This window comes from Chiloscyllium punctatum, chromosome 29, assembly GCF_047496795.1.
Source record: "Chiloscyllium punctatum isolate Juve2018m chromosome 29, sChiPun1.3, whole genome shotgun sequence".
In the NCBI taxonomy this organism is placed as follows: Eukaryota; Metazoa; Chordata; class Chondrichthyes; order Orectolobiformes; family Hemiscylliidae; genus Chiloscyllium; species Chiloscyllium punctatum.
In genome coordinates this window covers 67,406,198-67,433,071 of record NC_092767.1, presented here as the reverse complement: position 1 = coordinate 67,433,071, position 26,874 = coordinate 67,406,198, and the positions used below count along the sequence as shown (strand labels likewise).

General features: G+C 41.5%; 1 protein-coding gene across 1 annotated transcript in view; it reads left to right on the top strand.

Moving 5' to 3' along the window:
* LOC140454495 (cyclin-dependent kinase-like 1) overlaps positions 1 to 26,874 on the top strand; it is a 59,993-nt gene that overhangs the window by 22,325 nt on the left and 10,794 nt on the right. Inside the window, exons 2-7 of the mRNA XM_072549293.1 lie at positions 6,967 to 7,088; positions 15,164 to 15,236; positions 16,906 to 16,996; positions 22,092 to 22,292; positions 23,813 to 23,895; positions 24,969 to 25,025. Of these exons, the coding sequence (XP_072405394.1) occupies positions 6,967 to 7,088; positions 15,164 to 15,236; positions 16,906 to 16,996; positions 22,092 to 22,292; positions 23,813 to 23,895; positions 24,969 to 25,025 (627 nt within the window). The remainder of the gene's footprint in view (positions 1 to 6,966; positions 7,089 to 15,163; positions 15,237 to 16,905; positions 16,997 to 22,091; positions 22,293 to 23,812; positions 23,896 to 24,968; positions 25,026 to 26,874) is intronic.

Here is a 26,874-nt window from a genome sequence, read left to right as displayed (position 1 = left end):
GATTGCTGGGCCTCTTGCTGAGATGTTTGGATCATCGATAGCCACAGGTGAGGTGCCAGAAGACTGGAGGTCGGCTAAAGTGGTGCTACTGTTTAAGAGGGTGGTAAGGACAAGCCAGGGAACTATAGATCAGTGAGCCTGACGTCGGTGGTGGGCACATTGTTGGAGGGAAACCTGAAGGACAGGATGTACATGTATTTGGAAAGGCAAGGACTGATTAGGGATAGTCAACATGGCTTTGTGCATGTAAAATCATGTCTCATAAACTCGATTGAGTTTTTAGAAGAAGTAACAAAGTGGATTGACGAGGGCAGAGCAGTAGATGTGATCTATATGGACTTCAGTAAGGCGTTCAACAAGGTTCCCCGTGGGAGACTGGTTAGCAAGGTTAGATCTCATGGAATACAGGGAGAACTAGCCATTTGGATACAGAACTGGCTCAAAGGTAGAAGACAGAGGGTGGTGGTGGAGGGTTGTTTTTCAGACAGGAGGCCTGTGACCAGTGGAGTGCCACAAGGATTACTTTTTGTCATTTACATAAATGATTTGGATGCGAGCAGAAGAGGTACAGTTAGTAAGGTTGCAGATGACACCAAAATTGGGTGTTGTGGACAGTGAAGAAGGTTACCTCAGATTACATCAGAATGTTGATCAGATGGGCCAATGGGCTGAGGAAGTGGCAGATGGAGTTTAATTTAGATAAATGCGAGGTGCTGCATGTTGGGAAAGCAAATCTTAGCAGGACTTCTACAACTAATGGTAATGTCCCAGGGGGTGTTGGTGAACAAAGAGACCTTGGAGTGCAGGTTCATAGCTCCTTGAAAGTGGAGTCACAGGTAGATAGGATAGTGAAGGCGGCGTTTGGTATGCTTTCTTTTATTTATCAAAGTATTGAGTATAGGTGTTGGGAGGTCATGTTGCAGCTGTGCAGGACTTTGGTTAGGCCACTGTTGAAATATTACATGCAATTCTGGTCTCATTCCTATCTGAAAGATGTTGTGAAACTTGTAAGGGTTCAGAAAAGATTTACTAGGATGTTGCCAGGGTTGGAGGATTTGAGCTATAAGGGAGAGGCTGAACAGGCTGGGGCTGTTTTCCCTGGCATGTCGGAGGCTGAGGGGTGACCTTATAGAGGTTTACAAAATTATGAGGGGCATAGATAGGATAAATAGACAAAGTATTTTCCCTGGGGTGGGGGGAGTCCAGAACTAGAGGGCAAAGGTTTAGGGTGAGAGGGGAAAGATATAAAAGAGCCCTAAGGGGCAACTTTATCACACAGAGGGTGGTACGTGTATGGAATGAGCTGCCAGAGGATGTGGTGGAGGCTGGTACAATTGCAACACTTAAGAGGTATTTGGATGGGTATATGAATAGGAAGGGTTTGGAGGGATATGGTCCAGGTGCTGGCAGGTGGGACTAGATTGGGATGGGATATCTGGTCAGCATGGATGGGTTGGACCGAAGGGTCTGTTTACATGCTGTACATCTCTATGACTCTATAATGATCAACTGTCACTAATGTGTAGGAGGGAGAAAATCTGCAGGATCTGTATTGACCACAGATGTACACTGTTGGATGTTCAGTCTTTTGCGTATATTTACCACATTCATTCTGGGTGTTAAGTTGTGTATGCAAAATGTTGTATACTAAAGATTTTTTTTAATGTGTCTTGTGGCTTCACTCTCTTAATAAGAGCCCTGGATCTGTTGCTTTGCCTTCTTTTACAAAAGAGGGTATTGTGAAATAATGGCAGTGTACCTGCCTCTGAGTCAGAAGGCCCAGGCTCAGGTTGGACTGCCTCTAAAGGTGTGTAATAAAATGTCTGAGCTGGTTGATTAGAAAATATTCCTATACTTCAGAAGTATTTCATTGGATGCAGAATGCTTTAATTTGTCTTATGTTCATGTTAGGCATTATATAAGTGGAAATTATTTTTCTCACTAGATCAGTAGCTTTGAAAAATCTTTAGTAATGCTTCTAAAAGCAAATGGGTAAATATTTATTCTGGAAAAAATAGAAAGCAAGAAACAGTTGTGGGTTCTAAACTTATCCTGTGCTGCTTTCAGCGGAGGAACATTGATGGGTGGAACAATAGCCACGTACTTATGATTGTGGACCTCGACATTGTGATCTAAGTTGCACAATGACAAGTTGTGAAACTGAATTTGATAAACTTGGTTAACTTTAGAAGATGGCCATGCAAACTGCCAGATTTTTCTTTAAGCAATACAAACCAACTGGTTCACTTAAGGGCCACAGGTAAGGCACATGTTGTGCTTAACCAGTCAGGACCTGTGTTATGTTAATTTCACCACACTCTGGGATTGGCCTGGAGTCTCTTAATAGCTAAGGTGGCACTTTAGGCTGATGGAGGATGAACCACTAGGTAAGTAAAGGGTGAAACGATCTCTTCTCTAGCTGGTAAAGGCAGTCTCCTCAAGTTCAAATTTTATAGAGAGAAAGACATTTACTTTAATGCCTATCATGATCTCAAGACAAACAAAAGCGCTTTATCGCCAAATTAAGTGCTTTAGGTGTACAGCAGTTGCTGTTGTAATGCAAGAAACATGGCAATCAATTTCTACACAGCAAGGTTCCAAAAACAGCAATAAGATAACCAGAGAACCTGTTTCAGCAATATTGGTTGAGGGATAAACATGTGTTCAGTTTAATTCCATGGGATCTTTTACATCTACAAAAGAGGGAAGACTTTTATGTCTAATCTGAAAGACAGCATTTCTGACTGTGCAGTACTCCCTCAGTACTGACCTGGAATTACTGGCTCATTGCCTAGAACTGACATGTGTAAAAGTGGGTAACTGCCTGTTACCCACTCAATGGCTGAGTCAAAGCTGAGAGGCAGCAGATTTACATTTCCTTTGCTAGTATTAACTAGGCATTGGTACTGGTGAATAAAGTGAGGCGAGCTTCTTGACTTTATTTTCCATATTACAAGGAGTGAAAGACAATATTTTTCAATTAACAAAAACTGAATTTTGAGCAGTGACAAACGTTATGTGAAATAAACCAAAGTTTGTTTACGTTTAGTTCTATCTCTTGCATAGGACTTTCCAGAAGACTTAAAGGTGTCAAAAATGAGCCAAGTCACAGTATTCATTATGTACAATGGAGGGGTTGTATTCTTTTTTTAAATAAAACTATTTTTCTAATCAACCTGTTCAGCGATGTTTTTACACACCTCTGGAACAGGTGGGACTTGAACCAGGGCCTCCTGGTCCAGGGGTAAGAAATTACAACTGTGCCACAAGAAGGCTCGGGAGTTGTGTTCTTGTAGCACCCAGGCCTCTCCTTTGGATAACTATATAATGAGCAATAAAGGCAAACTCCTTGCTATAATAGTGCAGTAGTAGTGTCCCTACTAGTGTCCCTCTGCCTCACAGCGCCAGAGACCCGGGTTCAATTCCAGCCTCGGGCGACTGACTGTGTGGAGTTTGCACGTTCTCCCCGTGTCTGCGTGGGTTTCCTCCGGGTGCTCCGGTTTCTTCCCACAGTCCAAAGATATGCAGGTCAGGTGAATTGGCCATGCTAAATTGCCCGTAGTGTTAGGTAAGGGGTAAATGTCAGGGTATGGGTGGGTTGCACTTCGGCGGGTCGGTGTGGACTTGTTGGGCCGAAGGGCCTGTTTCCACACTGTAATCTAATCTAATCTTAATATTGGACTCAAAAGGGAGGCCCAGGTTCAAATCCCACTTGCTTCACAGGTGTATAGTAGCATCTGAATATGTTGATTTTAACAAAAATGTAAGTAATGAAAAGTCTCGAAAGACCGCTCATGCAGAACATCTAGTTCAGATCTCAAATTTTTTATAATGGATTACTGTTCCCTGTGGCTTTCAGGGTTAGTTTTGACATATATTCTCTGCAAAGGATTTCCTCAATGTAAGAGTTGACAAAGTTTCACTAATTTAATCAAAATTGCTGACAATGGGAATGATTGCAATTCGGCCTTTATAAAGTTAAAAATCACATTGGGATGTACAAAGTTAAAAATTTAACTTTGCATACCCCAGTCCTACACCAGCTGCTCCAAATCATGGCCTTTATAAAGCTGTTATGACCCTCTCTGTTCCAGTTTCATTAAATATCATTTAACACATATTTTTCTTTTAACACAGACCACCCTCTAGAGTTCCCTACTATATATTTTATTGTTAAAGGAAATGTTTATGATTAGATATTCTATCTATCCCTTATAATTAGAAAGATTCTTAAAACATTAAAGTCAAGCGGTCACAAGTTTATTCGGTATAAAGGTGATCTTGTAATTTATAATCACATCTGATGACTGGGATTAAATGTATTCTCTCTTTTGAGTCCAATATTAAGATTATCAAACCTTTCAAATCCAAATTTTCAATGCAATCCTCTTAGAATCTAATATATCCCTGCTTTTTGATAGATAACATCAGAAGTTTTAAAATTCTCCTATGAGGAAAGATTGACAAGGAACCTAGACCTTATCAATAGCTCTATCAACAAACTGTAAGCCTCCTCATTACCTTTTCCATTGAGCTATGAAATAAGTAAACCTCCCTAATTTTTGTTATCATGCATTTCTGTACTGTTGCATTCCATTGTCACTTCACTCATGAATCCGTACTGCATCCCTCAGCACTGCTTCATTATTTGCTCCTCCCATTCTACACAAATTTTAATTAAAAAGATAATTTTCTTCTGCATGATTAGCTGATGTCCTTGAAACTCTATTCATGCTTATTATTCCCTCAACCTTATGAATTGGTCCCTACTGCGTATCTGATATTAAAGTACATTCTCTGTGAGGTCATGGCTTCACTCAAACATTAAGAAGACTGCAAGAGTCAGTTTTAAAGTGCAGTAGCCAGTGCATTAGAATTGCTGTGCAGCTTTACAATGTGGCATTAATTAAAGGAGGAACTTGAATTTATGCAGCACCTATCACAACCTCCAGACATCTGAAGTAGCCCATTAGTAACTTTTGAAATAATGGTCGCTGTTGTACTGTCACAGTGAGCTCCTAAGAACAGCAATGTAACAAGGGCTAGTTAAGTATCGGGAATGGGACTTAAACCCACAACCTTCTGACTCACAGGCAAGAGTGTTATTGCTGTGACTTATTTTGTAGCCATTATAAGATAATACAGTTTAAATATTTTTCTATCCTGCTTAACAAAGGTTTAATTCTAACATTACTGCAATATCAAATCTCCCTTAGAATATTCTACTTAATCATTTCATCAAGCTCCATTACAAATCGTTGTTCTTTTATGAAGTACAGGTCAGACTGGCAATCCTACAGCATATTTTCAGTTAGCTGAGAGCATTATGAATCAGCTATTGTGTAGGAGTGGAATCAGATATAGACCAGTCTAATTAGCAGTGGTGCTTTCCCTGAATTGCTGTAGTGTAAATTGAACTTATATCTTAATAGATTACTAGTTTCAGGATGGCAACCGCTGGGCTACCTTTTCCAATCATCAGCATCGGGCTAATGACCCTCATCTGACTCTTAGGTGCTGAATGATGTGTTCTGCAATGTATTTCCTCGGTAGGGTACACCACTCAAGATGCAGTCTTCACTGCAGATGCATAATTTTATACTAAGACCTCCCTTAACAGTAGCAGCCTAATAAATCTGAAAGTCTACCAGGTATTCATTATGAAGTAAGTGTGTCTTCAACAGTTTCACCTGTCTCATTTTGTGCAGCACTGTTGAGCCAGTAGAGACTATGGTGTTCAGTGACTTTGCTGCTAGGTTACAGGACAGAGAAGATATTCAATACCCTGACTAATACCTTAAAGTTTCTAAGACTTGAGATCACTTGAGAGGAACACTGACCTGTTGACTTTTACTGTAACCCATGCATAAAAGGAGTGCTTATTTACCATTTAGTGGTGTCCCATAAAGGTGACAATTTAATGAGTTTTTGACTCCATTTCAACTTGGATTCATTCAATCATGTCAAATTAGTTGAAAGTTATCTGCAACAATATTTTGACTTTTAAATATAAAATTCCAGCATGACAACAAAGACTGATATTGATGATTGATGGCCATTTAGAGCTAGCTTGAAGGCTGAAGATATCTCCCTGATGGAGATTAGTAAAAGAGGTGAATTTTTAATGACAGGCTGGGAGTTTCATGCTCAAGTGAAACCAGCATTTTATTCCATATTCATTAATTCAATGCTATGTTGGATTTGAATCCTATCACCAAAGAATTAGTCTGAGTCTCTGAAGTATTAATTGTAACATTTACCATTAAACTACGATACTTCAGATGCCCCTTTCTTTGATAACAAATCATTTATTTTATTTAATTGCTCCAATATTGTGGTCAAAATGGAAGAGAAGGGAACACAGTCACTATTGATCTTTCAAGTGCTCCACATGCTCCAGATTTCTACCAAAACACTTCTGTGGGCAAGAAGTTATTTTTGAAGTGCATTTGAAGTATCATTTCTCTAGGCAAATTTAGTAGTGATAAATTTTCTGCAGAGCAAAATCTCACTGCAGGTTAGATATGTAATCAGTTTAGTGATCTGAGGAACTAATTTCAGAAAGAACAGGGGAATTTCCAGCTTCTCTTCAAATAATACCTGAGATCTTTTACTGCCATTGGAACTGCTTGATGTCATTTCCATTTAATATCTTGTCTCAAAGATTTAAACCTCTAACACTAAAGCAACTCCTTCACTGGTATTGCACTGGGACTTAACTATTGTGCTCTGGAGCAGGGACCTATAATCCTGTGTGTGGGTGAAGACATAGTAATCACCAGAATCAAATCAAAGGAAAGGCAAGTGATAATGCACTGTATGATGAGGGGGTTTCCTACGCAGATGCTGAGTAACCTGTACACTCCTGTAGTTTCTGTTTTTATTTCAAAGGTGACATTAATATGTCTGATTTTAAGCTGTAACTGGTCTTGGAGCTCTTCTGCTACTGCCTGTTTGTCTTAATAGCAACTCAAGCATGTGAACCTGGTTAACTTGTTGGAGGTATTCAGACGGAAGCGCAAACTACATCTGGTCTTCGAGTATTGTGACCACACTGTACTGAATGAGTTGGACAAGTACCCCAGGGGGTGAGTGACAACTCTTCCTCTCTTTTTTGTTTTTTAAAAAGCTGTCCAATTTTATGTCACTTTTCTATAAACACTGCACTGCTGAAAGGTTCTGCTTTTCATTTTGAAGATAAATTATAACAATTTAGTTCCTGAGCTCAGGTCATGTTGCTGGTAATATGATTGATGCAGACTCTGACTGCACTACTCTGCTTGCCAAATGTGAATCCTGGTAGTGTGCCAGAACAAACATCGCACATGAACCTGAGCATGGTGAGTCCAGGTTAGAGCATAATCCTTAATCAGGTACAAGACAAACCCCTGTCCTGACTAAGCTTTCTATATTTTCACACACATGGTAGGTAATTATACCATTCACTCTCCTCTGGTATATTTTAGGATAAAGAAACAGAGAGTTAGGCCATTCAGCCCATCGTACCCGTGCCAGTTCTTTAAAAGCAAATTACTCCCACTCCCTTGCTGTTTCCTCATGATTTTCCTCCTGAAAATATTTGTTCCCATACTTTTAAGTAGTTGAGGCCATCACAAATCACTATATTTAAAAACAAATTTTGGCTTTGGTTCTTCCTACAATTACCTTTAAATGTATGTTCTTGCTTAACAAACATTCTGCCATTGAACACAATCTCTTCATTATTTTGAAAACCTCTGAATCCCCACTTCTTACCCCTAAGACAAAGGTTTTCTACTATTTGCACATAGCTGAAGTCTTCAATCATTCTGCCAATATCTGTGGAAATCTGTTCCACAGTGACTGGTTGAGACAGGGTTGTTGCGTATTTTAAAAGGTCAAATTAGCTTGAATGTCTTGTCAGTCATTAATCTAAGGTTATGGAAGGTAGTCAGGAAAGTAGAGTTGAGGTCAGTCAGTTCTCAGGCACTATTTGATCTTGTCAAATGGCAGAGTATCCTCAAGGGGCCATATGCTTTACTCCTATATGTAAAATCATCTATTCTTTATATGAACCCTCCGTACAGTGGTATCACACAAACGAGGAGCAGGTTTAGGCCACTGAATGTGATCATACTGATTCTCTGTCGCAAAGCTATAGTCCTGCTTTCTCCCTGTACTTCTTGATGCCTTTAAAATCTATTTCTTCCTTGAATATAAATCCATAAGACGTAGGAGTGGAAGTAAGGCCATTTGGTCCATCGAGTCCACTCTGCCATTTAATCATGACTGATGGGCATTTCAATTCCCTATAGCCCTTAATTCCTTGCGAGATCAAGAATTTATCAATCTCTGCCTTGAAGATATTAAACATCCTGGCCTCCACTGCGCTCCTTGGCAATATATTCAGTGATTTGGCCTGCACAGTCTTCTGTGGTAGAGAATACCACAGGTTCACTACTCTTACAGTGAAGAATGTTTGTTTTCCTCATCTCAGCCAGAAATGGTCTACCCCATATTCTGAGACTGTGTCCACTAGTTCTAGACTCACCAACCAAGGAAAATATTCACTCTGCTTCTAGTTTATCCAGCCCTGTCAGAATTCTATACATTTGAATTAGGTCTCTCTCGTCCTTATAAATTCTAGTGACTACTGGCTCAGTGAAATCAATCTCTCCTCAGATAGTCCTGCCATTCCTGGTACCAGCTTAGTGAACCTACCTCTTTTGGGTCGGGAGACCAAAACTTCATCTAGCAAACAACAATTTGACTTCAGATAGTCAACATGGTTTCGTCAAGGGCAGGTCATGTCTCACAAACCTCATTGAGTTTTTTGAGAAGGTGACCAAGCATGTAGGTGAGGGTAGGGCAGTTGACGTGGTATACATGGACTTCAAGAAAGCCTTTGATAAGTTTCCACATGGCAGGCTGTTGGAGAAAATGCAGAGGCATGGAATTGAGGGTGATTTAGCAGTTTGGATTAGAAACTGGCTTTCTGAAAGAAGGCAGCGAGTGGTGGTTGATGGAAAATATTCAGCCTGGAGTCCAGTTACTAGTGTGCCACAAGGATCTGTTTTGGGACCACTGCTGTTTGTCATTTTTATAAATGACTTAGATGCAGGCATAGGTGAATGGATTAGTAAATTTGCAGGTGGATAGTGCTGTTAAGAAGACATACAGTGTGTTAGGTTTCATTCGTGGAGGGATTGAGTTCCGGAGCCACAATATCATGCTGCAACTATACAAAATGCTGGTGCGGCCACACTTGGAATATTGTGTACAGTTCTGGTCCCCATATTTCAGGAAGGATGTGGAAGCATTGGAAAAGGTGCAGAGGCGATTTACCAGGGTGTTGCCTGGTCTGGAGAAAAGGTCTTATGAGGAAAGGCTGAGAGACTTGAACCTGTTCTCATTGGCAAGAAGGAGGCTAAGACGGGATTTGATAGAGACATGAAAGATGATCAGAGGATTAGATAGGGTAGACAGTGAAAGCCTTTTTCCTAGGATGATGGTGTCAGCGTGTACGAGAGGGCATAACTACAAATTGAGGGGTGATAGATTTCAGACAGATGTCAGAGGTAGGTTCTTTATGTAAAGAGTGGTAAGGGCGTGGAATGCACTACCTGCTAATGTAGTCAACTCAGCCACATCAGGGATATTTAAACAATCCTTAGATAAGTACATGGAAGATTTTGGGATAGTGTAGGGGTCGAGCTGAGAATAGTTCACAAGTCGGCGCAACATCAAGGGCCAAAGGGTCTGTTCTACGCTGTATTGTTCTATGTACTCCTGCTGTGGTCTCACCAAAACTCCACATAATTGCAGTAAGACATTCAGAACTCGATGAAGGTCAATATATCATTCACCATCTTAACTGCTGACTACACCTGCCTGTTTACATTAATTCACCGGTGTACCATGATACCCAGATTCCTTTGTACATTAATGCTTTCTATCACCATTTTAATAATACTCTTCCTTCATAATTTTCACACTGAAGCATACAACTTCACACTAAGCCACATTGCACTGCATCTGCCATGTATTTTGCTCATTCACTCAACTTGTCTGGATCACCTTGAAGTTTCACAATTCACAATTCCATCCCATTTCGTATCAGAAAACTTAGAAATATTGCATTTGGTTCCCTCATCCAGGTCATTGATACATCATTGTGAAGAGCTGGGGCCCAAGTACTGATGCTTTGTAGTATCCCACTAGTCATTACCTGCCACTTAGAAAAAGACGCAATTATTCCCACTCTCTGTTTCCTGCCTGTTAACCAATTCTTGATCTATGCAAATACATTAACCCAGTAATGTGCACTTTAACTTCACCCTCTAACCTCTCATGATGGATATTATCAAAAGCCTTCTGAAAATGCAAATAAACAACATCCACTGGTTCTCTCGTATTTGTCTATTAGTTACATTCTCAAAAGACTGTAGAAAGTTTGTTCAGCAAATAATGGTAGAATCTGCCTTCCTTGTACAACAGTAGATTTCATCTTCCCCCTGCATTGGTACTTACATTCTGTACTGATTGCTTGTAATAGTCTCTTTATGACTCCAGTTCTTCTCTCCAAGCTCTGCATCCAGTAGTCCCCAACTCATTCTGATCTAGTTTTCAGATGTTAAATAGTCCAGGTTTGTTATAGTCTCCTGGTTAAATGTATTAAAGAAACCCAAGAACTTGTTTCTGCTGGGAGAGTCGGCCATTGGGGGCTAAGTGGATGCTAATATGTATAACCAGAAACCCACCTTCTTACCTATTACATTTGGGCCAGCTCAAATATGGCTTATTATTTCTATTAAGTAGTCACTGTAAACAATACTTTCTACCTGGGGTTAAATAGCGATCACAAAAGCCATGTAAACATATCCTCAGCTCTCTTCTGGAGATGAAAGGTCCTTTTCAACTGTATAATCCAGTTATTATCAGTTACTTTTTTTTAAAATTCATGCAGTCACTTAATAATAATGATATCACTGTGTTCTGGCAGTGTTGTAGCACCAGGGTTGGCTAAGGGCCTTTGTCATTGCACGTTATCTAGGAGTCACTCATTGGTTGCCTGGTGACGCATTGTGCCTGGAACTTCAAACCAAGGCCTAAACGGAAAAGAATTTTGAGTGTTCAGCTGTGTGCAGTTAAACAACTAAAGGAAACCATTTCAAAAGCCGTGAGGAGCAACAACAGAACACAAAGGGTACAAGGAAAAGGTTAAGCATGCACAGATTGAGATATATGATCTGAATTTTTTGGCTGTTTACACGGCAAGAAAAGCCTTCGGTGCAGTGAACAGAGGTTGCTGCCTGACTTGTCCAACTCCATTTATTTTTACTGCTGATTACCTGGCAGCTGTTACCCTGGAGTGCCAAACACACCCTGGCCTTAATGATGTTGCCTAGTTCTCCATTGAACAAGGACCAAACTGTGTAGGTCAAGAGACAAATTGAAAAGTTGGGATTGGGTTGGCTTTAAACTCCTGTGGTCTGTTGGGAGGATGGAAGAATAATAGTAGACATTTGTTTGTTTTACCCTTATCAATGTACACATATATGACCAGATAATAAGATGGCAGTAACACTAGATTTGGTTCAGTCAATCAACAGCACCTCCTGCATCCCTCCATGCAGCATCACCCCACTACCCCCCCCCCCCCAAAAAAAAAAGAAACTGAACCACACTCTCTCCTCCACTTGCCATTGGCCCAGTGAATGACTTAACTTATTTAATGTGCTGAGCAGGCAATATAGCTCACGGTAGGTTTGCAAGTGGCATTCCACAATCTCCAGGGTAACCACTTATATTTCAGCTCATACTGGTGGTGACGGCAAGGGCAGGTGAGGGGGGGGGGGGGAGGGTGGTTACAAGGAAAGGAGGGATAGGAATGACAGTAAAGGAGGAGGAACTGTTGGTCGTGATGATGATGATGGAGGGTGGAGGAATAGACATGTCAAGAGGATGATCGAGAGACACACACGTGAGAGGAGGGGAAAGCCAAGAACTGCAGAATGTGTAGCGTTTGCCATGGCAACAAGGCACTGTTTGCATTTGCAGGGAGCACATTCACAGTTAGAGTTAGGTTCTGTACTGCATATTAACCAGACAGCTGCAGGGAAAGAAGTGTAGGCTTAATCAGCTGATAGGAAACAATTAAACAGCAGCTTTTTGATTCTTTTAGGATCTATCATTATAAAGCAGCCATTTGAAATTTTTTTTCCTGAGGAAGAGATGAAGCGCTAATTAAAACTGTACAGCAAGAAAATTAAGCAGATAGTTTGACTCCTTTACTAGACTATATTGAGTAGCTCTAGGTAGGACATAAGATAAAACTGCTCTAAAACATATTTCAGACCTATGAACTCTGATGCTTGAGTTAGATTATATTCAACAACATCCTAATATTCCTGAGTACTGGGCAATTGGATAGACTGGATGATAATCCAACAAGATCCAGCAGACGACTATTCTATGTTAGCCAGTAAGGAGCCAAAATTAAATTTTGGAAAACCTCAATTGTTATATATCTTCACACTTTTTCCCTGTTGGTCATAGTGAGAAAATGTTGGAAAGTTTAGCAGATTATCATAACCTATTGAACTAAAGAACACACCACTGTATAGCGCAGGAACATCCTTTTGGCCCATTAAGTCTGTGGCAACACATTACTACTTTCTAAATTAAAAACTCTTTGCCTCTATGCGGTCCGTATCCCTCTATTCCCTGCCTATTCATGCATCAATCAAGATGCCTCTTAAATGTTGCTAATATACCTGCATCTACCACCTCTGCTGGCAACACATTTCAGACACTTACCATCCTCTGTGTAAAACAAAAAAGCTGCCTCTCATTATTTTGTAAACTTTTATCAGGTTGCTCCTTCGCCTCCGACATCTAGAATTTTTCCAATCTCTCCTCAGCTAATATCCTCCAAACGAGACAACATCCCTGTACACCTTTTCTGTACCCTCTCCAAAGCCTGCACATTCTTTTGGTAGTGCGGTGACCAGAAGTGTATGCAGCTTTCCAAATGTGGATTTACTAGAGTTCTGTACATCTGCAACAATGACTTGCCAATCTATGCTCCAACTGATGCAGGCAAGGATGCCATCCCTCTTCTTGACCACCTTATCCATTTAGGAGAAAGTGCAATCTTTGCACCTTATCCATTTGTGTTGCAACTTTCAAAAAACTCTAGACTCCTCAGAATGTTAATGCTTCTAAGGGTTTTGCCATTTATTTTCCTCCTGTGTTAGATGTTCCAAAATGCATCACCTTTCATTTGTTGAGATTAAATTCCATCTGCTATTTCTCCGCCCAAGTCTCTAGCTTATTTATATACTCTGGCAGTCCTCCTCACAGTAGTCAGCTACCCCCAACCTTTTTGTCTGCAAACTTACTAATCAGAGCACCTACGTTCTCCTCCAAATCATTTATACATATAACAAACAACATGGGTCCCAGTATTGGTCGGTATGGAACACCACCACCAGTCTCAGATTTCTAGTCAGAAAAAACCCTTCTACCGCTAGTCTCTGTCTTCTATGACCAAGCCAATTCTTTATCCATCTTTCAGTTCCCATGTGACTTCACGTCCTGTTAAGAGAGACCTTGTCAAAGGCTTTTGCTAAAGTTCATGCAGGCTACATCCACTATCCTACCCTCATCAATCGTCTTTGTCTCTTTCTCAAAAACTCAATCAAGTTTGTGAGACGACCTAGCTATGCTGCCTGTCACTAATAAGTCCAAATGTGAATAAATCCTATCCCTAAGAATTTTCTTCAATAATTCTCTTACCATTGAAGTAAGATCCACCTGCCTTACTTTTCTGGATTATCTCTGTTGTTCTCCTTAAAAAAAATGAAACAAAATTGGCTATTTTCCAGTCCTTGGACATCTGCTGTGACTAAACAAGATACAAACTTTCATACAAGCCCCCAACAATTTCTTCCCTCGCCTACCTCCTCATGAATGCTTTTAGTTTAGCCAACAAGTATTTAAATGAGTACTAAACACACATCCTCTGGCTTGGAGGCATAGGTGTTATGTCCTGAACCACAAGATATATTTGAAAGCAACTGGTGTGGGTCTGCCATGTTTAAAAAGGTTTTATTTTAATCTTTAAAAATGGTTAGGAAAGGCTAGTTTTTATTCTGGATTTTTTTCTGGATCTGATTGATATGCAATTTGCTCATATTTCGTTTGTTGGTGTGGGATTATAAGAAAAAGGCAAGAAATTGGCACCCAGTTAAAATGTTCAGAGAGCTGGCACAGACATAATGGGCTGAATAGTCTCCTTCTGCATCATAATATTCCTGTGATTATGTTCTGTTCAATATTGGGGTATTTTGATTTGGTACCCACTCACCACTCCTGCAGTTGTGGGCAGATTAAGGTGCAATACCAAATTACACAATTGACAAGTAACCATTTCTCTCTGACCACAGAAAATTACTATCTAAAGCAATTGAATCAAGTTGCTGATATTAAGCCACACAGATCTCAATATCCTGTGTTTAGTGGGTACTACAGGAAATAAAAACAGACTGCTTGTAATCACCCACTATCCAGTGGCATATGAGAAAAGTGCGCATGTATTTATATATGAGGTTGGTAAGGGCAAGAACTTGGGATATGGTAGTTCCCATGAATTGCTTGATTGTTTTCTTATATTTATGTCTGACTATTAAAAGGTGATAGAGCCCAAGGAAAAAAGTTGCAGAAAAGAGAGGAAGAAAGTGGTGAGATGGTTACTGTTAGCATATAAAGTTTCAAATTAACTCCCCAACAGTTCTAGAATTTCCTTGCAGCAGCTCTGCAGTTGCCATCTGTGCCACTCCTGCTATGGCTGCCAATTAACTGCTGTCTCATTTAGATTCATGTGACAGTAATTAACTTCTATTGCAACCATCTCATTTGCACATAAGTGGGGTGCTTTCTAGGGTAGCAGTGAAGACTTCGGTAAAACATAATTTGATTGTCAAGTGAAAGGAGACCTTTGTGACTATAAATATCAGACTCCTTAAAGGTCATGTCTGCAGCTTTAAATAATGCATCATTCCTTCTAAAAAAAACGTTACCAGTTCCTCTTACACTGCCATACTTGAGCTGGTCCAGTTGTGAGGTTTGAATGACTGCACATTTTAAAAAATGTATCCTTCTCTCTTTCCCTCACTTCCAGAGTTGCAGAAGATCAAGTGAAGAGCATCATAAGGCAGACACTGCAGGCTGTCAACTTCTGTCATAAGCATAATGTAAGTGTGAAGGGAAGAGTGCTAGGATGGTACCAGGGATGGGCAGTACATTTTCATGTCTGGAATGCCTCTGCAGAAACAGATTCAACAGTCAATTTCAAAGAGAATTAGATAAACATTTAAAAGACTGAATTTATTGTGAACACCACCACTTTGTACCATTTGCAGGTACAAAGGTTAGCTATGCCACGTAATTGAAAAGTTACAAAATAACAACAGCCAGGAACCTTATCTCTTTTTCTTCCCCCTGTTTAAAATGCATGTTTCAGCATTTGTGGCCAATGCAAGAAGTTTCCAGTGCTGCCAGATCCAGCCGCTCCATCCACTCAGCCAAAAACTAACCAATTGCGGATCCAACAAAGAAGCAACTATCCATCACCAGCACTCGTACTGCTTATGATCCAAACACTGCTGGCACTGTGCCTGCGCACTGCCATCCACCACCGCAAATTTTGGCCAGGTAGTGAAGGGAAGCTCCCCCTCAACCCTGTCTCCTCAATCCCCCTCCTGTGATCCCACAGTTGGTGATGTCTTCTTTTACACACGTGCAGTCAGTAATTTTGGCTTTCAGATTAGTCACTCCATATTTAAAATAACTATTTGCAGGTCTTTGAGAAAAGGACAGTACAAGTGCAACTAATTGATAGCTCTTTCAAAGAGCCATGAATGATTAAATATAAGCTGCTTCTTAAGCTCAGGCATGGCAAGTGTTGTTGGTCAGTACATTGGTAGCATATTTCCCCAGTGCACCTAGCCAGTGAGTATAGATCAGCTTGAATTATCAATAACTGCTAAAATCGCTGCAGGCTTGCACAACCTAAGGGACAACCTTTTCACACAGAGGGTGGTGCATGTATGGAATGAACTGTCAGAGGAAGTGGTAGAAGCTGATACAATTACAACATTTACAAAACCATCTGGATGGGTATATGAATAGGAAGAGTTTAGAGGGATAGGGGCCAAATGCTGTCAAATAGGACTAGATTTATTTTATATATCTGATCGGCATGGACGAGTTGAACCAAAGGGTCTGTTTCCATGTTGTGCAACTCTATGACTGACTCTCCCACTGTGGTGGGATATCTGGCCATTGCTCTGTTTTGGCTGGTCGGTGAAATAATCCCAGGATGCAACCACATTAATTTGCCGTGTGAAACTAGTTCTAGAACTGAGTTAAACAGTAATGCATATCCAGATAATGTCAGATTGGAGTCCTATGTAGCAGAGAAGGATGGCAGCTTGCTTTTTCTTCATTTGAGCGTTAACAATTTTCTAGCAGTTCTCACAGTCAGTTTTTGAGTGAGGCCACCTTTGGTTTCACAACCTCACCATAATGGGATTTCAACTTGACCTCTGGGTTGCCACATGTTCCACCATTAACCCAGTACAGGTAGGACTGACTCTGAAGGAGTTGAGTGAAATTATGCCAATTGGTTCTTTGTGGAGCCATGAGCCAACAGCACAAAATACTGACTATGCATTCTGTGGTAAATGGCAATATATTTACCTCACCATGTCAAGCCTTGGACAAATGAATAAATTGCACGAATTGCATGCTGACTCCAGTTCATTGGAGCAAAACACGTGACTTTAGGTGCTTGGTCTGGGTTATTCTTATGCCGCAAACTTGTTTACAGCTGCTGACTGACTTTCCATGACTATTTCTCAGTGCATCCACAGAGACGTGAAACCAGAGAACATCCTCATAACCAAGCACGGAGTCATCAAACTCTGCGATTTTGGCTTTGCGAGAATCTTGAGTGAGTTTATTTCCTTTCTGCATCAGAGCTGCCAACCCTATGGCAACAATTCTGTATGTACAACAGCATTTTATTTATTCAGTTGAAGAGATTTTTAACATTTAAGTTACCCAATGTTGCATTTCAGGGTCTCAACTTTTGAAAAAGAATAAAACTTTGACCAAATATGTGGAATCTCTTATTTTGGCCAGGCCATCAATAATTTTCCAATGAATTATAATTACAGTGATGTGAATAACAATAGATTTCCCCTAACTGCTGTAAACTGTCCGTGGCATGAAAATCTGATTATCTGTGTAAACGTTGTTAAGGAGAATATGTAGATTAACATTAATATGAAGGATGTGGTGGGATTTTTGCAAGGTTTGTAGCTCAGGTTGAGGTCTAGGGTGTAGCTTTGCTCGCTGAGCTGTAGGTTTGATATCCAGACGTTTCATTACCTGGCTAGGTAACATCATCAGTGACAACCTCCGAGTGAAGCGAAGCTGTTGTCTCCTGTTTTCTATTTATATATTTGTCCTGGATGGGGTTCCTGGGGTTTGTGGTGATGTCATTTCCTGTTCATTTTCTGAGGGGTTGATGGATGGTATCTAGATCTATGTGTTTGTTTATGACGTTGTGGTTGGAGTGCCAGGCCTCTAGGAATTCTCTGGCATGTCTTTGCTTAGCCTGTCCCAGGATAGATGTGTTGTCCCAGTCAAAATGGTGTTTTCTTCATCCGTGTGTAGGGCTACGAGGGAGAGAGGGTCGTGTCTTTTTGTGGCTAGCTAGTGTTCATGTATCCTGGTGGCTAACTTTCTTCCTGTTTGTCCTACGTAGTGTTTGTGGTAGTCCTTGCATGGAATTTTGTAGATGACGTTGGTTTTGTCCATGGGTTGTACAAAATTCCATGCAAGGACTACCACAAACACTACGTAGGACAAACAGGAAGATTGTTAGCCACCAGGATACACGAACACCAGCTAGCCAAAAAAACGACCCTCTCTCCCTCATAGCCCTACACATGGATGAAAAAAACACCATTTTGACTGGAACAACACATCTATCCTGGGACAGGCTAAGCAAAGACATGCCAGAGAATTCCTAGAGGCCTGGCACTCTAACCACAACGCCATAAACAAACACATAGATCTAGATACCATCTATCAACCCCTCAGAAAACGAACAGGAAATGACATCACCACAAACCCCAGGAACCCCATCCAGGACAAACATATAGATAGAAAACAGGAGATAACAGCTTCGCTTCACTTGGAGGTCGCCAAGTGATGTTACCTAGCCAGGTAATGAAACGTCTGGATATCAAACCTACATCCTAAATGTGGTGGGATGATTACAAAATATATAGGTCAGTTTAAATCTCGATGTGTGGAATATGGATTGAGTACAACCATCAATAACACAATAGCAAGGTAGGTAGAATGACTAGGCTGGAAGAAACCAGAGGAAAGATTGAAGTGGGTGGTGTCCCATTGGAACAGGGTATAAGCTCTTCGATGTTAGGACAAGTTATAACAGATAATATTCAACAAGTTAGAAGAATGATAGAAACAACCAAAATTAATTTTATGAAGATGAAGGAGCAAGGGAAAAACATCAATATGGTGCTACATTCTCTCCACTTTCCTATATGCCTCAAAACTTTGAGTGATTAGTAAACAAATAAGAGAGAACTTGTTGAAGAAAATGGAGGCCATTTAAATGAGGATGCTATGACAGGAACTGAAAATTCTGTGCATAGACCACAAAACACATGAAGAGAAACATGAAATTACTTGAGCAGAAAGAACTCTTTTTAAAACTGATGTCAGTATTTCAGCCACGTAATCAAAGCTGAAAAGCTGCTTTCTTCTAGCAAGTAAAGTGGAGAGCAGCAGAAAGGGGGAATCAGCCAAGGCACAGTTGGATCATGGATAGTGACAGTTAAACAATAACAATATACTTTCAAGTCAGGATAATATGTGGCTTGGAGGGGAACTCGTGGTTGGTTGGTGTTCCTTTGCACATGCATTCTTCTTCCTCTGAATGGTACCAGTCGCAAGTTTGGGAGGTGCTATTGGAGAAATAATGGTAAGTTATTGCAGCACATCTTATAGATGGTGCCCACTGCCGTCAGTGCACAATTGGTGAAGATGGTACATAAGGTGCCAGTCAAGCAGGCTGCTTTGTCCTGGGTGATGTTAAGTTTCTTGGTTATTGCTGGGGCTGCATTCACTCAAACAAGGTGAGAGTTCCATCACACCCCTTTCTTGTGCCTTATAGAAGGTAAACAGGTTTTGGGAAGTCACGAGGTGGTGTGTTCTCCACAGAATTCCAGCCTCTGACCTGTTCTTGTAGCCACAGCATTTACATGACTGGTTCTGATCAGTTTCTGGTCAATGATAAGTCCTTGGATATTGATCACAAGGAATTTATCAATGGTAATGCTGTTGAACAACAAGGATGACGGTTAGATTCTCTCCAGTTTGATATGGTCATTTTTCGACACCTGTGTGGCGCAAATGTTAATTGCCATTTATCAGCCCAAGCGTAGATGTTGTCTGGATCTTGCTGCATATGGACAATGATGATTTCAGTATCTGAAGAGTCACAAAAGGTACTGAACATTGTGCATTCTTCAGTGCACATATGGCTTGATGGAGGGAAGGTGTTTGCTGAAGTACTTCAAGGTGGTTGGGTTAACAAGCTACCCCAAAGAGCTCCTGCACTGATCTCCTGGGGTTGATATAATAGACCTCCGACAATCACAACCATCTTTCTTTGTGACAGATATGACTCCAACAAGAGGAGAGTTTGTTCCCCTTTTCCAATTCCTACTGATTTCAGTTTTTCTGAGACATCTTTAAGTTTTACTTGGTCAAATTCTTTTGATGTTGAGAATAATCACAGTCACCTCACCTCTTTTGTCTGTTAGGACCAATGCTGCAACAAAGGCAGGAGTTGAGTGGCTCTGGCAAAACCTACATTGGGTGTCAATGACCAGATTACTGCTGAGCAACTGCCTCCTAATACTTTCACTATTTATGTGTTCAAATATAGACTGATAGGACAGTAATTAGAATCATAGAATCCCCAAAGTGATACAGGCCCTTTGGCCCAATAAGTCCACACCAACCTTCTGAAGATTAACCACCCAGACCCAATCCTCTACCCTATTACTCTACATTTACCCCTGACTAATGCCCCTAACCTACACATCCCTGCACACTACGGGCAATTTAGCATGGCCAGTTTACCTAACCTGCACTTGTTGGAGTCATTTCTAGCAGAAAGTAAGAATGTTGGAGGTCAGTCGTCATAGCTTCAGGACATCTCTGGAGGAGTTCCTCAAGGGAGTGTCATAGGCCCAACCATCTTCAGTAGTTTCTTCAAAGGACTTCCCTCCATCATAGGGTCAAACATGCGGATGTTAGCTAATGATTACAGTATTCAGCAGCACTTGCGACTACTCAGGTACTTAAGTATTTCATATCCAAGTGCGGTGAGACCTGGACAATATCCAGGCTTGGGAGACAAGTGGCAAATAGTATTCGCGCCACATAAATGTCAGACAATGATCATCTCTAACCATAGAGAATCAAACCATTGTCCTTCGATATTCAATGGGGTTACCATTGCTGAATCCTCAATTGTCAACATGTTGGGATTACCATTTACCAGAAACTGAACTGGACCATTCGTATAAATACAGCGGCAACAGAACAGGTCAGAAGCTAGGAATACTGCAATGAATAATTCACTTTCTGACTTCCCAAAACTGTCCACCATCTGCAAGGCACAAGTCAGGAGCGAGTATTGGGTAGGGGAATAGGTCTGGGTGGGTTACTCTTCAGAGGGTCAGTGTAGACTTGTTGGTCCGTAGGGCCTATTTACACAATGTGGGGATTCAATGATTCTAATTACCATCCTATCAGTCTACGTTTCCCTAGATAAGTGAAGGTCCAACAACACTCAAGAAGCGAAACTCTGTGTGGGATAAACAGATCACTTGATTGCCACCACATCCATTTTATTTTTACCACTGACTCTCAATCACAGCAGTATGTACCAACTACTAGATGGAGTGCAGGAATTCACCAAAGTTCCTCAGACAGAACCTTCCAAACCTAGTATCATCTGGAAGGACACAAGCAGCAGAAACTATATCATCAAACACTGCAAGTTCCCTTCCAAGCCAATCACCATCCTGATTTGGAAATACATGGCCATTCCTGAAGTACCTCTGCTTTACAGTCCTCGATAACAGTGTTATAAGTCTATATACAGCATACAGACAGCAACAGTTCCAGAAAGCAGCTCACCAACACATTCTCAATAGCCTCTAGAGATGAGCAATAAATGCCAGCCCAGCCAGCAATGTCCACGAATGGATTAGGATTCCTTAAAAATGTCATCCAAATTGGATTTGTCCTTTTTGTGAACAGAACATAGTTGAGCAATTTTCCTGATTGCTAGGTAGTTTCCATTGTAGTGAAACAGCTTGACTGAGGGCGCAGCTAGTTCTGGAACACAGTCCTCAGTATTATTGCTGGAATGTCAGCACCCACAGCCTTTTTGCACCTGGCACAAAGGAAATGGGGGTTGTGGTTGTTAGAGGTCTATCATGTCAGCCCCAGGAGATCACTGCAGGAGCTCTTCAGGGTAGTTTGTTAACAGTGCCTTCAGCTGTTCCTTGACATCTGACTGAAAGAATCAAATTAGTATCAGTGATGTTGGAGATCTCTCATGGAGGGTAAAATCCTGTACTAATATTTACAGCACATTGTTCAAGACGGATTATCTCATCATTTCAGTATTACTGTTGTGAGATCTTATGATTTGAAAATTGGCTGTCAAATTTCCTACCTTGCAATAGTGACCAAATTTCAAGAAAATTTAATTGGCTGTAAAGCATTTTGGAGGGCATGCTGAAGTCATTGGAAGTTTTTCATTTACGTACAAGAGAGACAGTTGACGAACTGGAGTGGATGGGCCCAAGTCACCTGAGAGGTATAAAGTAGGTGCCCCTCTTGGGATCCCTACTGTTTCTTTTTAGGGAAATGTAATTGACCTGGTCTGACGTTAACATGTTAACATCTTAATCACTCTGTTCCAGCCGGTCCAGGGGATGACTACACTGATTATGTGGCAACTCGCTGGTACCGTGCCCCAGAACTTCTGGTTGGAGATACGCAATATGGACCCCCAGTGGATGTCTGGGCAATAGGCTGTGTTTTTGCTGAGCTCACTTCGGGCAATCCTCTATGGCCTGGACGGTCAGATGTCGATCAGCTCTATCTAATCAGGAGGACACTGGGTGAGCTGCAGATCCTAGAACAGTTCAGTCATTGCTGCTGCTTAGTTGCGTTGACACCAAACGCACTTGTGTTATATACATATTAATTCATATTAATTTATGAACTGAGACTATACTGAATAAGTAGTGAATGCTCCAAAGAGGTTCCAAACTGATTAGATCTTTGCGACAGAATACCATCATCAAGGCAGTTTAACTACAATATTGTCATCATTTTGAAGTATTTCATGTTTGAACTTTAAAGTCAGAAGTGCATTGATAATTCCATCTATAATAAAGTCTGATTTATTTAAGATAGTCTGGTACTAGACATTTTTATGTCCAGTATCTTATTTGAAACCCCACTAGAAACCATAATATATCATTTTGAGCATCTGATTAGCTCTGTGGGGGACAATGAGCTCAGAATATGTGAGGAATTCCAACTTAGCTAACAAGCTCATATTCATGAGGTTCCCACTTTGCCTGATGAATGTCATCTCAGCACCAGTCCTAGCTATAGCCATGAATTCTTTAACATTGCCATCCCTCTCTAACCCTGAGAAAAGTTCCATTCTGCACCCTGTTTCCATCTGGCCTCAGCATGGGGTTAGCAGTGTGTGTCGATACACTGGAGGTCCATCAGCAACATCCTAACCCTTTATCTCAAGGTTGACAACTTTGGTTAGATGTGTATCTGGAGTTTGAGCGCATGACTTCCTGCAACCATCACTATTGTGTCAGTAGTCACCCAGAATATGGTGCTCTGTTGTCTCATGGCCAGTGGAAAATGAACTCCTGCTTAGCCGAGTCTTGGTTGCCAGTTGACAGCCTCAACACTCCTTCTCTAGGATATCCAAAGAAAATGAAAAACATCTTTTTAAACATCCTTACGATTTTTCTCCAGACTTTCTTGTAGCAATGTCCAGGAATTCAATCAATTGTCCTGGAGACTGTTGGCAATCTCCATCATCACTATACATCCTCCCATACACATTTGCAAGGCATCAGCAACTGGAAACATTGTGAACTAGTGTAAGAAAAAGCTTGCAGGCTAGATTCACACTTCCAATATTCCACTTTTGGACTTTGGACCCTCAAAGGGTCCATAATATTGGGGTTCAGTGACATTTTGTGCTCCTGAACGAAGCTGATTTACTGATTCTACAATACTGCACACTCCGATCTCTGCCATCCTAGTGGATGAATGTAAAAGCAAACCAGTGGAGATCTGAAAGAAAAACGGAAAGTGCTGAAGAAACTGAGTGGGTCTGGCAGCACCTGTGGAGAAAGGAACAGAAAACATTTTATATCCAAAATGGCTATTTTTCAGAAAGCCAAAGAGTTCCATAGAAGTAACATATCAGGTTCAACATTAACTGTTCCTGTCTCTACAGATGCTGTCAGACTTCCTAAGTTTTCCCAGCTCTTACTTTTTTTTTTAACTTCAGTATGAGGATACCTCGATATTTTGCTTGATGTTGTGCTTCATTTTATAATTTGTATTGACACTGTGTAATTATTCCCCTCTGCTCCCACAGGGGATCTCATCCCTCGGCACCAAAAGGTGTTTAGTTCCAACCAGTTCTTCAGTGGAGTCAGTATTCCAGTTCCTGACATCATGGTAAAGGACCTCCTTCATTAAATGAAATGACCTCCATTTCTAAAGTGTCTCTAACAGCCTTGGGATGTCCCAATGCATTCTAAAGCCAATGAGATACTTCTAAAATGTAGTCACTGTCATGGGAAATATGGTAGTCAATTTAACACAGGCACTTCCACACAGATAGCAAAGAAAAACTACAATTAATTGACTTTAGTGACCTTTCTTTAGATGGTATTAAAGACAGCTCTTCTCTCCTCTGAAATAGTGCTTTGTGGTGCCCTGTAATCTTTCATAGTCTCTGTAACGTTCCATCTGAAAAACAGTGAATGGAATTTAAATCCTTTTCTTTTCTCTCTTTTTCTCTTCACCAAAACTTCATGTGAGTTTGACGGTAGGAAGATCGTTCTGTAAGGTGGGAATGTGAAAATCCCATTGCCTTCCTGCCATAGTTATGACTAAGTCCATGACAAGAAAGTTTGTAGATGGTGACCATCCTGTCACTTAACTGAGGCCTTCAAGTGGACATTTAGTGTCCACTCAGAGGCCTTATCTCACCGTCATTGGCAGCCATCCAGCAATGGACAAGTTAATTCATTATGCCTGAAGCCGGATGCAATGAAGATCAGTCAGAGCACTAGAGTCATAGAGATGTACAGCATGGAAACAGACCCTTCAGTCCAACTTGTCCATGCCAACCAGATATCCCAACCCAATCTAGTCCCACCTGCCAGCATTCGGCCCATATCCCTCCAAACCCTTCCTATTCATATACCCATCCAAATGCCTTTTAAATATTACAATTGTACCAGCCTCCACCACTTCCTCTGGCAGCTCATTCCATACGCGTACCACCCTCTGTGTGAAACAGTTGCCCCGTAGGTCTCTTTTCTATCTTTCCCCCTCACCCTAAATCTGTGCCCTCTAGTTCTGGACTCCCTGACCCCAGGGAAAAGACTTTGCTTATTTACCCTATCCATGCCCTTCATAATTCTGTAAACCTCTATAAGATCACCCCTCAGCATCCGACGCTCCAGGGAAAACAGCCCCAGTCTGTTCACTAATTCTGCTGTTTGTTTGTCTGACCCACCCAGGAACCGTTGGAGGTGAAGTTTCCACACATATCTGCTCAGGCCCTTCACTTAATGAAGGTGAGTGAACAGTATCAGCTGCCCACAAGCTTCTGCAATGTGAAACATCCCAAATATCACTGCATTGGGAAAGATACACCGAACACATTGATCAACTTGGAGGTGCTCACAATATTAATTTGGGCTGTGGAATTAATAAAACAAAAACTGCCATGGACTACTGTTCCATCTGGTACTACTTGCTTACATTAAAGCTATTAATGTATCAGAAACCTTACCTCTGTCTATCTAACTGTATTGTGAAAACCATACCTCTTATGGCAACATTTCAAGACATAATCAGAATTTTGTTACAATCGTATTATATACATATACCCTCACTTCTGACTTCCAGCTCCCAAAAACCTGTATAACATCTTTTCAGCACAAGTCAGGAGTCCCATGGAATAGTCTCCATTTGGAGCTGCACTCATCCAAGCAAGTAACTCCCCAGTCTGATTATCTATACTCATGCATTCTCGTACATGCAATCTCACCCTGATTTAGACTTCACCAATAAACTACTTATTCTCTTTTAGTGCTCTGTGCCTCTCCTAGCATTTTGTGCAGAGTCAAAAGGTGTGTGCTGGAAAAGCACAACAGGTCAGGCAGCATCCAAGGAGCAGGAGAATCTATGTTTAGTGCATAAGCACCATCAGGAATGTGGGTGGCAGGGTGGCTGACAGATAAATAAAGAGGGGGATGGGGCTGGGGGAAGGTAGCTGGGAAGGCGATAGGTAGATGTAGGTGGTGTGTGATGATGATAGGCTGGAGCAGAGGGTGGAGTGGATAGGTGTGAAGGAAGATGGACAGGTGGGACAGTTCAAGAGGGTGGTGTGGAGTTCGAGGGTTAGATCTGGGATGAAGTAGGGCGAGGAGAGATGAGGAAACTGGTGAAATAGACATTGATGCCGTGTGGTTGGAGGATCCCAAGGCAGAAGATGAGGCGTTCTTCCTTCAGGCGGTCTAGTAGCTAGGATTTGGCAGTGCAGGAGGCCCAGGACGTGCATGACCTTGGCAGAGTGGGAGGGGGAGTTGAAGTGTTCAGCCACAGGGCGGTGGGGTTGTTTGGTGCGTGTGTCCCAGAGATGTTCCCTGAAACGTTCCAGAAGTTTCCCCAATGTAGAACAGACCACATCAAGAGCAACGGACACAGTAGATGAGGTTTGGATGTGCAGGAAGATCTCTGCCAGATGTGGAAGGATCCTTTGGGACCTTGGATGGAGGTGATGGGGGAGGTGTGGGCACACATTTTATACCTCTTGCGGTGGCAAGGGAAGGTGCTGGGTGTGGAGGGTGGGTTTGCGATGGGCGTGGACCTAACGAGGGAGTCATGGAGGGAATGGTCTCTGTGGAATGCTGTTAGGGATGGGGTGGGGGAAATATATCTGCGGTGGTGGGGTCTGACTGTAGGTGGTGGAAATGTCAGAGAATAATGTGCTGTACCCAGAGATTGGGTGGAAGGTGACTACCGGGGTGCTTTATCCTTCTTGTGGTTGGAGGGGTAGGGTTCAAGGGTAAATGTGAGGGAAGTGGAGCAAAATCCCTGGAGGACATTGTTGACCATGTGGGAGGGGAAATTGCAGTCCTTGAAGTAGGAGGCCATCTGTATGTTCTGGAGTGGAATTGTTCATTTGGGAGTAAGGGATAGCATTTTTATGGGGGGGGGGGTGGGGGGGGAGGAGGTATAGTCCAGGCAGCTGTGGGAGTCAGTGGGTTTGAAGTAGATGTCTATGTTGAGTCGCTGGAAATGGAGATAGAGAGGTCCAGGAAGGGGAGCAAGGTATCCAAGATGGTCCAGGTGAACTTAAGGTCAGAGTGGAAGGTATTCGTAAAGTTGATGAACTGTTCAACCTCCTTGTGGGAGCAT